Below are 13,499 nucleotides of genomic sequence, written 5' to 3'. Positions count from 1 at the left end.
GGGGGAGAATGCTGTGACCCACAGGTCAAACATTAGACAACAGGTGTATGTTGACTGTCTACTCTCTGATCAGTAGAATGCATAAGTGACCTGAATTTTGAGTATAAAAAGGGAAAAGTGTAAAAATGTAGCAAGACTCTGAGCTTCCTTTATCCATCAGGCCCTAGTGAACATAAATACCCATCCCACTTCTCTAACTTCTTTTGATAGTGATTTAGTATAATGATTCAACTTTCTGTCCTGGGCTTCACAGGGCCGTTGTCTTCACCTGTCCCTTTCATTGAATTGGTGGTGCACCCCCTCAGAGAGCATGTGGGGTAGGGGACACCTATAATGCACTCCATGTGGGCAAACTAAGCTACATCTGCTCTCTCCAAACAACAGTCCATGATGACCCATGCTAGGCCTAGTAGGTCCTCAACTTTTCCGGTTTCTAGAAATTCTCCCTTAGTTGAAGCCTGGAGACTTTCTGCTCTGTGTTGATTACTGCTGAGCAGTTTCTGGTGTCTCAATGGTGCTCCCTGCTGGAGATGCTCTATCATCAGATATACCACCTTTGGCAAGAAGTTGGAGAACTCTCCATCAAGTGTGAACCTGGGCTGTTCCTGCTATTCATTACCCTAGAAAGGACTCTGATAAATCATTAAGCTGGCCCTAGGGGGTCTGGTCAAGGCTCAGCTCTTTTATTTTTTGGCATTCGTAATTCCTAAGAGTAGAAGGAATTGTCAGGTGTTGCTCTAATAACAGCCTTAAGCCAGATGCTCTCCATCAAAAACTCTCCCAATAGTGGCTTCTTCAAGAACAGAGTTCAGTACTTACATACATTTAACAAATCTTACTCCTCTCTAATTCACACAGTGTTTTGAAGGGCAGGGGACAGGACTTCTCTGGAGCTCCCAGGGCAAATGCAAGACTCTTAAGGGCCAGGGCACATTTATTAGCATGATCTCCATATCATACCTAACATATTAAAATACATCCCATATCCAGTAATCTTTTTATTTGCTCTTTAAAAATAATTTTGAAAATTATTTTTTAAAACTTTGCTTTATTTATTATTATTTGCATGTAGGTAATTAAGTTACTGTTATCTCCCAGCAATCAAATGCATTCTTGAGAATTTCTGCCAAGTGAGAAAATGTAACATAATTTATTTATAAATGTGTGAAATGTGTATTAATAGTAACAATAAAGTTAACATGACACATGCTGATGTCTAAGCATTTATTAAATTTGATTTTGCATTTTTTTATTTTGATATGTTTTTCCTCGTTTCTTTCTTTCTTTCCTTTTTTTAAAGGGTTTTCAGACCTTTTCAAAAGGTCTCAGACCCTAAGTATCATGTTCTCTAATGGATAAGACTGTACAGCCAATGTTAATCAGCTTCTCAGGTAGGTAACGTTACCTTATACAACTCATAAGCCTAGGTATTAAGTTGGACTATATAAAATTGATGTTTTTTTCTTGTAAAATAAGATCAAACAGAGGCAATTTCACATAATTTAAGCTAATAGTTTATAGTCACTCTATTGTGTTGCTGAACACTGTATATATTATTCCTTTCATCTAACTGGATTTTTGTATTAATCGTCTCCTCTTTATCTCCCTTCCCCACTACACTTCCAGCCTTTGGTAAACTAGTAGTTTTTGGTTACAAATATAACACATTTTCCCCCATGGACACATAGATTTAACTGGTAGAGTTAAGACTAGTAAAAGCAACTGCTGTGCAGGTGGCTGGTGTTCAGCATTTGCTGAATGAATGTATGCACACCTAAGCAAATAACCAAACCAAACATAACAATGTAAATAAGAGTTAAATTGCATGGTACAGACGTGTGGTCATGGACTTGGCAGAATATGTTAACCGTACAAAGCAATTTGACAATTACTTTGAAGTGTTTTAAACCAACATTCTGTTTTAATTTAATTTTGTTTTTTTTAAGAAGAGATTGGCATTGTCTGTGGGAGAAAGCAGTTCTGGCATATTTCACTGTTGACTCCTCATTAGGGAATAAAAAATGGAAACATCATAGGAGTTTAAGAAAGAAAAATTTAAAAATAATTATAGACCTAAGAGAGGAGACTTCAGAAGTTGGTAGGATTTTCATGAAGCATGCTGCTATTTATTAGGCAGCTAAGATTATCTTCAGGGATAGGATCTGAAGGTCCAAGTGTTCTTTTCTTCCACTGGAGCTCAGAGAAGCCAACAGTTCTATTTTTCATGGGGGAAGTCTAGGGCTGGCAATCCTAGAGAAAACAAACGAGTATCAAATCTTAATCATCAATAGGATTTTACTTTGGGTCCATCCACCCATCCACTTTTTCACCTTCTTATCCTGTTGCACCACATTGTGCTGTACTGTCTAGGTGCTGGGAATAGAATGCGGTTTAAGGGATAAGGCACATTCTCACACTAGAAAGGGCTATTTATCTTGTATACAGAGAGTCAATGTGATTAGTGCTGGAAAAACAGAGGGAAAGTTCTCAGGGAGCATAGATAGAGAACTGATTCCTGGAGAAATTGGAAAAGGTTTCATCAAAGATATGCAAATTGGCCTGGGTTCAGAGTAGAGGTTTTTAACCCTGGCTAAAGATTAGAATAACCAGTAGATTTTTTTTTTTTTTTTTTTTTTTTTTTTAATTCAGAAAACAAAAAACCCATGCCCAGTTAGGATCTACCATAGCTACTTTTGTTTAATTGGCTTAGGATAGACATCCGTTTTGTTTTGTATCTTTTTTTTGTCCTTTAAGGAAGTGAACCAGATGAATCCAATGACCAACCTGGTTGAGAACCATTGGTCTAGAAGTAGAAACACACACAAGGAATAAGGGAGAAGGAGGTTCAGTTAGTTGAGGGAGAGAAAGTTGGAAGAATTCCAGGCTAAGTAAATGGTATAGAAAAAGAAAGATGATGTATTACGGTTTTCAATCTCATCATGGGAGTAGGCTAGTATAAATTGGAAACTAGAACATTCTATGTCAAAATGGATGCTTGGAAGATCTACCTTAAGGAAAAATTCAGCAAGAAAATGACTGATGTCTCAGCAAGAAGCTGGTGGGCCATCCTGGGTCATGTTTGAAACGTCAACCAAACAATGCCTAGTGATCTAAGATAATTTTATATATTGGGGAAGGGACCTTGATATTCATTATCTACGAAATACAACATATGGGACCTGAACCAAGAAATTTACATAAAAATCTAGTGCAAGACTGATGAAAATGATGGGACCTCCTAAGAAACAAACTAACCCTAGGAATACATTCATTATCCGGGGAAGATAGGGTTTCCACAGGAAATAATTCTCACCAAAAACTAAACCTGTAATAAAAAATCACTAAGTACTGAAGAATGAATAATGTGCCATGAGAATGAATTGGTAGATTTAGCAGAGAATTGCACTGCAGAAACTATATATACTGGAACAATTTGAAAGAATTCCATGAAGATATATTTAACACGTTGAAAGATATAAAGGTAGGAAAATAATCCAGTAAACTAGACAAGAGAAAAAACAAGACAAAAGAAAATTGAAAAATAACCAAATCAAAATTTTAGAAAAATAATTTTAAAATAATCTCAATAGGTCAGCAAATGGATAGACTATACATAGTTGAATAAAAGAATTGGAAAATTAGAAGATAGAACTAAAGAAATCACAGAGAAATCAGCAGAATATTCTACATAGAGAGAAATAGGTAGAAAATAGAAGTTCCAAGTACCAAGTAGTATAAATTTTTGGAGAGTAAGAATGTTTCTTTGGAATGCAAATAGTAGATTGAGACTTTAGACAAATGAGAGACAGAGTTAGCATACATTTATAAGTCAATTATTCTAAAATTTAAAATAAATTCTAACTTACATATTTTGTCACCACATCGAGTTTCTAAGCCATTTTTAAGAAGTGTAAACAATTCTTAAAATATTAAAAATTTGTACTGCAAGAGATGAAAGTATGGTTGAATGATAAATGAGGCTGTGAATCTTTGCTTTAGGAAGCTACATAATTGTTTTGGAATTTTGTTGCGGGAAATTGTATTTGTTCAAACAATGATTGCCATAGAAAGTTAATCTTACTAGCTAATCTTGTGATATTAACACTTGGACTAAGATCTCACTTATCTATTAGGAGTCTGAATAATTTTACCAGAATGAAAGACTAAGCATAAACTCTTAGTATTAGAAACATGGCTAAAGTCATATTTACTTGTAAGAAGTAAAATAGTTTAATTGAGTCCTATTTGTCTATTATTGTTTTTATTGCATTTGCTTTTGAGGTCTTAGTTATAAATTATTTGTGTAGGCCAATGTCCAGAAGAGTTTTTCCAAGATTTTCCTCTAGGATTTTTATAGTTTCAGATCTTACATGTAAGTCTTTAATCTATCTCAAGTTAATTTTTGTATGTGGTAAGAGAATAGAGATGATTTCTCAAAAAATTTAAAATAGGACTACCACTCAACTCAACAGTCCCACTACTGGGTATCTATCCAGAGGAAAATAAATCTTTATATGAAAAAGACACCTGCACACATATGTTTACTGCCGCACTATTTACAATAGCAAAGTCATGGAATCAACTTTCATGTCCATCAGTGGATGATTGGATAAAGAAAATGTGGTACATATGCACCACAGAATATTATTCATCCATAAAAGAGAATGAAATCATGTCTTTTGGAGCAACATGGATGGAGTGGGAGGTCATTACCCTAAGTGAAATAACCCACAAATAGAAAATCAAATACCACATGTTCTGACTTATAAGTGGGAGCTAAACAATGGGTATGTATGGACATAAAGAAGGAAATAATAGACAGTGGGGACTCCAAAAATGGCGAGGATGGGAGGGGGATGAGGGTTGAAAAATTACCTATTGGGTACAATGTCCACTATTTGAGTGATAGGTACACCAGAGGCCCAAAGCTTACCGTTATGCAATATATCCTTGTAACAAACCTTCACATGTACCCTTTAAATTCATAATACAAATATTTTTTAAACATAAAATAATATGTTTCCTTAGAATTAACTTTAAAATACAATACAGAATCTCAGTTTTTAAAAACACCAATACAGTTAAAAGTGCAAAATAAAAATCTAGTGAATATCATTTATATAAAATTTAAAAACATACAAAACAATATCACATATTTTTCATTGGTACATATTTAGTACAAGCACAAAAATATGAACTGGAAAGATACATACAAACTTAGTGAAAATGATTGTATCTGAGCAGTAGAAGAGAGAAAAGGCAATGGAATTTTTTTAGGGGGGCAGGGATGTGGTACAAAGTAATTAATTGGACGCATTATTGTTGCTTCCTAAAAAAGGTTTTGAAGTATATATGTCTATGTCTTTACACACAAACACATATATATGCACAGTATATAATATATACATTTATATAAAGTATATATGATATATATGTATTAACCGTCATCAATTCTAGATAGTGAATACCTGGATGCTTGTTATATTTCTGTAAACCTTACATAAGAATATTTTTATAATTAAAGAGTAATACAATAATTATAATTTATTTATTTATAATTCTATTTTAATATATACAAGTAGAATATGTTAAATGACACATAAAGGCTGATTTACCCATTTTCACTATTCACTCAACCCTTATCCTCTGTTTATATAAATAATCTAGAGATTTAGTACAAATTAATTCAAGAGCTAGTTTTCAAATTAAATAACCCCAAAGTACATATTTTTGTCTTTAATCACATCAAATAAATAGTCCTCACCTTCAGAAACTTTTTGTTTACTGATTTCACAGGCAATTCCCTCAAATTTGAATGGGCAGGTACACAAACACTTTCCATCCATTAGAATTGCTGTACCTCCATTTTGGCATGAGTGGCATTTTCTTACACTAAATTCATTGATATAGTCTTCAATGGCTCTTTCCAAGTTTTGTTTCTTTAGGTGTGCATTTTTCATTTTCACTGGAACCAGATTATATATAGGAGACAGCTGTAAGGAAGCAAAACATTTAATTTTAGGTCCTTTTTAACTGAGAGAGCTTGTAGAATACACTTTACTTAATTATTCATTCACTGATTCATTAATTCAACAAAGGCTTATTGAATGTATGTTATTGCCAGATGTGATGTTAGCTTTTAAATAATCAAAACTAGTCAAGATGTCTGCTATCAGGAGAACATATTATGGAGTTAAGGACACTGATATTAATAAAATAATGATGCATAAATTTCAAATAGAAACTGTGATAGTTGCTACAAAAATACAGGTATTATGTGTGCTTTAAAAATGAACAACTGAGGGACTTAAACTTCTGGCTTAATAATTTATTGACATATTATTTTGTGAATTGTTTTTGCTGCCTTATTCCTCCTCTTCCAGAAGGTAACCAGATGCTTGCTATCTCTTGCCTAAGAGGAGGGTTGTGTGCAATGCCAATGCCAAGTCCAGAATGACCCTGAAGGCAGCCTTTTTCTTATTTCTTTCTTGGTTGTTTTTTTTTTTTTTTTTGTCTCTCTAAAAGTCTAAATTCATTGAGAAATTTTTGCTGGGGAAAGAATATAGAAGAATGTCACCAAGGAAAGAGATTCATCCAGAATGGAAAGGGTATAGAAGTTAGTACATACCTCAAATAACAGGAAACCATAGCTAGATATTTAGCAGTTATTTGGGGAGATAACAGGACCTGTGGGGTGCCTTAAAGAAGCTGCATATGAAGTATCAGGAATCCAGTCTTGTCAGTGATTTCTATTTGCAAGCCTGGCATGGAGGGCTTGGAAATATTTGACTTCTAGTGAACATGTGAGCCTGAACAATAAGGTTATTAAGGTGACTACGATGAACTAAAGACTTATGTAAATTATATCTCCATTTCCCAGACAGAAGTGTCAGGATTCTTGTACCAATTTAGACAACAGGGAAAAAATTTCCTGAGCCCCATCCAACAAATAAACAAAAGGTGAATTGTCTAGCAACCTGGAGGAACAGGATCTTAAAATCAAATTAAATTAGATGTGAAGAAAATGAAGTAAAATTATTTATTTGGCACACTCAAATTCCTGCAGTAAGATATACAGTTGCTACACTGAAATCAAGGAAGTTTGGAAAGCTTTGTCAATAAATATTGAGCTGAGATTTGAAGGTGTCAAGGCAGACAGAAGACTATTCCAGGCATATAGTAAAGAATTTTGGAAGTTTTTAAAGAGGAGGAAGTTGGGAAGATGTTGTTCCAAAGATACAAAATTTTAGTTAGATAGAAGCAGTAAGTTCAGAAGATCTATTGTGCAGCTTGATGATCATAGAAAAAAATTAAAAAGTTCTTATAATGGAGATAGTATAACATATATAGGGAAATTTATATGTTCACTTAATTTAAGCAAATTCAATTGAGTAACTAGCAAGAGCTGTTTGAGTGAATAAACTGTTAGAAATAGAGGCACTTTGGTGGCAGAGCACTTTAAAACAAGAGACCACAAAACTTAAAAGAAATAAAAATCTAAAGAGCCCAGAGCCAAAAAGAAAAAAAAAACCCAAAAAACAAAACAACAACAACAACCACCACCACCCACAAATTCCTGCAAAAGAGTAATGATGGATTGATGGATTAAATAATATGGACTCATCTTTCTCATCTTTTCCCTAAAGACAATGAGAAAAGCTAAACAAAATAAAACCAAACTTTTTTTTAAAAAAACTGCTAAAAGACCCTGGAGAACTAACAAGAAAATAAAAAATCACAGAGCTAAGATCTGGGAGGAGGTGGAAATCCAAGAGTTGGGCCCAGTATTCCAGGGCTACTAGTCCTCTTGACACATTTCCTAACTCAGCAAGAGGTAGTAGAGGGACTAGGAGGTAGAGGAACACATTACTGGGCTGAGGAGAAAACATTGGAATTCAGGTCAACCAAGGTAGACATGCTATCCCTTGATTTGGGGATTAAGAGGGAAGTGGAAGTAGGATAGCTCTGGCAGAAACTGTAGCCCAGTTTGGATTAAAATAATCTTGGATCATTAATGGGGATCCTAGAAGCTTTTCAAACATAAATATATATGTTTGGAAGAATATATGAATATACAAAATTATCCCAGGCATCAGGCTACTCCTATAACAATTTTAAGTACAGTATTTAGCCCACAGTAAAAATAGCTAGGCACACAAAGAAATAAGACAACACGAATGAGACCAATGGAAATAATGGAAAATAGAAACAGCTATGGTGGCTGCCAATGTTTGTGCTATCAGACGTCAAACAATTATCAGACTTTAAACCAACTGTTTGCATAAATAGGGAGATAAGAGACAAGACGGAAAATTTTAGTAAAGAACTGGAAGTTATTAAAAATAGATTTAAAAAAAGAAACAAATATTAGAACACAAATTAATGAATTAAACAGCAAATGTGATAAAACTGAAGCAATTTAATGAATTGCAATATAGGTAAGAAGAAAATATTGACAATAAAGCATGAAGTGACAAAAAGATGGGATATAGAGAAAGAGGGCAGGAAACATAAGTGATAGTGTGGGAAGGGAAAAGATCCATGTATTTTGAGTCCCAGAAGGAGAACAAAGGACAGAATAAATAAGAAGCAATATTTGAAAAGCTAATGACTGAGAGTATTTCAGACCTGGTAAAAAACAACAATAAATCTTATGAATAAAAACTAAGGTTAAAAATTATTTTGCACCTAGGTATTATCAGAGAAAAATTGCTTAAAAAAAAAAAAAAAGACAGCAGAGAAAATCTTAAAAACAGTTTAGTAAAAGGTCTGAGTATTTTGAAAGTAGACTGAATTTGACTTTACTAGATACAATCAACAATATTATAAAGAGTCAAATGGAAATATAAAAAGTAAAAAGCATGGTAAAAGAGATGAAAAATATCTCTGATGAGTTTGTCAGTAGATTTGACACAGCAAAAGAAAGAATCAGTAAGCTTGATAAAAGGTTGGTAGAAATTAGCCAAATTAAAGTACAAAGAGATGAAAGAGTTGAAGGGAGGGAACCCAGAAATAAGCATCCAAGAGTATGGGGCAATATGAAAGAGCCTAGCACATGCATTACTGGAACCCTCGAAAAAAGTGAAAAGGTTAGAAGAAGGGGTTGACAGGGGGAGAGAACGAGAATGTGATTGTGGCAGAGGAAATATTTGAAGACATAATGACCAAGAATTTTTCAAAAGTAATTAAATAATCAAAACATAGACTCCAAAATTTAGGGAACTTCAAGCAGAATAAAAAATAAACATCCGGGGGGGCAGAGCAAGATGGCCGAATAGGAACAGCTCCAGTCTCCAACTCCCAGCGCAAGCGACACAGAAGACCGGTGATTTCTGCATTTTCAACTGAGGTACTGGGTTCATCTCACTGGGGAGTGCCAGACGATCAGTGCTGGTCAGCTGCTGCAGCCCGACCAGCGAGAGCTGAAGCAGGGCGAGGCATTGCCTCACCTGGGAAGCGCAAGGGGGAAGGGAATCCCTTTTCCTAGCCAGGGGAACTGAGACACACAACAACTGGAAAATCAGGTAACTCCCACCCCAATACTGCGCTTTAAGCAAACAGGCACACCAGGAGATCATATCCCACACCTGGCCGGGAGGGTCCCACACCCACGGAGCCTCCCTCATTGCTAGCACAGCAGTCTGTGATCTACAGGCAAGGCAGCAGTGAGGCTGGGGGAGGGGCGCCCGCCATTGCTGAGGCTTAAGTAGGTAAACAAAGCTGCTGGGAAGCTCGAACTGGGTGGAGCTCACAGCAGCTCAAGGAAACCTGCCTGTCTCTGTAGACTCCACCTCTGGGGACAGGGCACAGTAAACAATAACAAACGAAGCAGAAACCTCTGCAGACCCAAAGGACTCTGTCTGACAGCTTTGAAGAGAGCAGTGGATCTCCCAACACGGAGGTTGAGATCTGAGAAGGGACAGATTCCCTGCTCAAGTGGGTCCCTGACCCCTGAGTAGCCTAACAGGGAGACATCCCCCACTAGGGGCAATCTGACACCCCACACCTCACAGGGTGGAGTACACCCCTGAGAGGAAGCTTCCAAAGCAAGAATCAGACAGGTACACTCGCTGTTCAGAAATATTCTATCTTCTGCAGCCTCTGCTGCTGATACCCAGGCAAACAGGGTCTGGAGTGGACCTCAAGCAATCTACAACAGACCTACAGCTGAGGGTCCTGACTGTTAGAAGGAAAACTATCAAACAGGAAGGACACCTACACCAAAACCCCATCAGTACATCACCATTTTCAAAGACCAGAGGCAGATAAAACCACAAAGATGGGGAAAAAGCAGGGCAGAAAAGCTGGAAATTCAAAAAATAAGAGCGCATCTCCCCCAGCAAAGGAGCGCAGCTCATCGCCAGCAACGGATCAAAGCTGGATGGAGAATGACTTTGACGAGATGAGAGAAGAAGGCTTCAGTCCATCAAATTTCTCAGAGCTAAAGGAGGAATTACGTACCCAGCGCAAAGAAACTAAAAATCTTGAAAAAAAAGTGGAAGAATTGATGGCTAGAGTAATTAATGCAGAGAAGGTCATAAACGAAATGAAAGAGATGAAAACCATGACACGAGAAGTACGTGACAAATGCACAAGCTTCAGTAACCGACTCGATCAACTGGAAGAAAGAGTATCAGTGATTGAGGATCAAATGAATGAAATGAAGCGAGAAGAGAAACCAAAAGAAAAAAGAAGAAAAAGAAATGAACAAAGCCTGCAAGAAGTATGGGATTATGTAAAAAGACCAAATCTACGTCTGATTGGGGTGCCTGAAAGTGAGGGGGAAAATGGAACCAAGTTGGAAAACACTCTACAGGATATCATCCAGGAGAACTTCCCCAACCAAGTAGGGCAGGCCAACATTCAAATCCAGGAAATACAGAGAATGCCACAAAGATACTACTCAAGAAGAGCAACTCCAAGACACATAATTGCCAGATTCATCAAAGTTGAAATGAAGGAAAAAATCTTAAGGGCAGCCAGAGAGAAAGGTCGGGTTACCCACAAAGGGAAGCCCATCAGACTAACAGCAGATCTCTCGGCAGAAACTCTCCAAGCCAGAAGAGAGTGGGGGCCAATATTCAACATTCTTAAAGAAAAGAATTTTAAACCCAGAATTTCATATTCAGCCAAACTAAGTTTCATAAGTGAAAGAGAAATAAAATCCTTTACAGATAAGCAAATGCTTAGAGATTTTGTCACCACTAGGCCTGCCTTACAAGAGACCCTGAAGGAAGCACTAAACATGGAAAGAAACAACCGGTACCAGCCATTGCAAAAACATGCCAAAATGTAAAGACCATCGAGGCTAGGAAGAAACTGCATCAACTAACGAGCAAAATAACCAGTTAATATCATAATGGCAGGATCAAGTTCACACATAACAATCTTAACCTTAAACGTAAATGGACTAAATGCTCCAATTAAAAGACACAGACTGGCAAACTGGATAAAGAGTCAAGACCCATCAGTCTGCTGTATTCAGGAGACCCATATCACATGCAGAGACATACATAGGCTCAAAATAAAGGGATGGAGGAAGATTTACCAAGCAAATGGAGAACAAAAAAAAGCGGGGGTTGCAATACTAGTCTCTGATAAAACAGACTTTAAACCATCAAAGATCAAAAGAGACAAAGAAGGCCATTACATAATGGTAAAGGGATCAATTCAACAGGAAGAGCTAACTATCCTAAATATATATGCACCCAATACAGGAGCACCCAGATTCATAAAGCAAGTCCTTAGAGACTTACAAAGAGACTTAGACTCCCATACAATAATAATGGGAGACTTCAACACTCCACTGTCAACATTAGACAGATCAACGAGACAGAAAGTTAACAAGGATATCCAGGAATTGAACTCATCTCTGCAGCAAACAGACCTAATAGACATCTATAGAACTCTCCACCCCAAATCAACAGAATATACATTCTTCTCAGCACCACATCGTACTTACTTCAAAATTGACCACGTAATTGGAAGTAAAGCACTCCTCAGCAAATGTACAAGAACAGAAATTATAACAAACTGTCTCTCAGACCACAGTGCAATCAAACTAGAACTCAGGACTAAGAAACTCAATCAAAACCGCTCAACTACATGGAAACTGAACAACCTGCTCCTGAATGACTACTGGGTACATAACGAAATGAAGGCAGAAATAAAGATGTTCTTTGAAACCAATGAGAACAAAGATACAACATACCAGAATCTCTGGGACACATTTAAAGCAGAGTGTAGAGGGAAATTTATAGCACTAAATGCCCACAAGAGAAAGCAGGAAAGATCTAAAATTGACACTCTAACATCGCAATTAAAAGAATTAGAGAAGCAAGAGCAAACACATTCGAAAGCTAGCAGAAGGCAAGAAATAACTAAGATCAGAGCAGAACTGAAGGAGATAGAGACACAAAAAACCCTCCAAAAAATCAATGAATCCAGGAGTAGGTTTTTTGAAAAGATCAACAAAATTGACAGACCGCTAGCAAGACTAATAATGAAGAAAAGAGAGAAGAATCAAATCGACGCAATTAAAAATGATAAAGGGAATATCACCACCGACCCCACAGAAATACAAACTACCATCAGAGAATACTATAAACACCTCTACACAAATAAACTGGAAAATCTAGAAGAAATGGATAATTTCCTGGACACTTACATTCTTCCAAGACTAAACCAGGAAGAAGTTGAATCCCTGAATAGACCAATAGCAGGCTCTGAAATTGAGGCAATAATTAATAGCCTACCAACCAAAAAAAGTCCAGGACCAGATGGATTCACAGCCGAATTCTACCAGAGGTACAAAGAGGAGCTGGTACCATTCCTTCTGAAACTATTCCAATCAATAGAAAAAGAGGGAATCCTCCCTAACTCATTTTATGAGGCCAACATCATCCTGATACCAAAGCCTGGCAGAGACACAACAAAAAAAGAGAATTTTAGACCAATATCCCTGATGAACATCGATGCAAAAATCCTCAATAAAATACTGGCAAACTGGATTCAGCAACACATCAAAAAACTTATCCACCATGATCCAGTGGGCTTCATCCCTGGGATGCAAGGCTGGTTCAACATTCACAAGTCAATAAACATAATCCAGCATATAAACAGAACCAAAGACAAGAACCACATGATTATCTCAAAAGATGCAGAAAAGGCTTTTGACAAAATTCAACAGCCCTTCATGCTAAAAACGCTCAATAAATTCGGTATTGATGGAACGTACCTCAAAATAATAAGAGCTATTTATGACAAACCCACAGCCAATATCATACTGAATGGGCAAAACCTGGAAAAATTCCCTTTGAAAACTGGCACAAGACAGGGATGCCCTCTCTCACCACTCCTATTCAACATAGTGTTGGAAGTTCTGGCTAGGGCAATTAGGCAAGAGAAAGAAATCAAGGGTATTCAGTTAGGAAAAGAAGAAGTCAAATTGTCCCTGTTTGCAGATGACATGATTGTATATTTAGAAAATCCCATTGTCT

At 36.7% G+C, this 13,499-nt stretch overlaps 1 protein-coding gene across 1 annotated transcript in view; it reads right to left on the bottom strand.

Annotated features, from left to right (window-relative positions):
* Nucleotides 1-959: 959 nt before the first annotated feature.
* The window catches only part of C9 (complement C9), an 88,271-nt gene continuing 75,731 nt past the window's right edge, over nt 960-13,499 (bottom strand). Inside the window, exons 10-11 of the mRNA XM_007961457.3 lie at nt 5,765-5,993; nt 960-2,250 (exon numbers count right to left, since the gene is read on the bottom strand). Of these exons, the coding sequence (XP_007959648.2) occupies nt 2,216-2,250; nt 5,765-5,993 (264 nt within the window). The 3' untranslated portion in view covers nt 960-2,215. The remainder of the gene's footprint in view (nt 2,251-5,764; nt 5,994-13,499) is intronic.

The sequence above is a fragment of the Chlorocebus sabaeus genome, chromosome 4, assembly GCF_047675955.1.
Source record: "Chlorocebus sabaeus isolate Y175 chromosome 4, mChlSab1.0.hap1, whole genome shotgun sequence".
Classification (NCBI taxonomy): Eukaryota; Metazoa; Chordata; class Mammalia; order Primates; family Cercopithecidae; genus Chlorocebus; species Chlorocebus sabaeus.
Note: the sequence above shows the minus strand (reverse complement) of the source record. Positions and strands in the feature narration are given on the sequence as shown.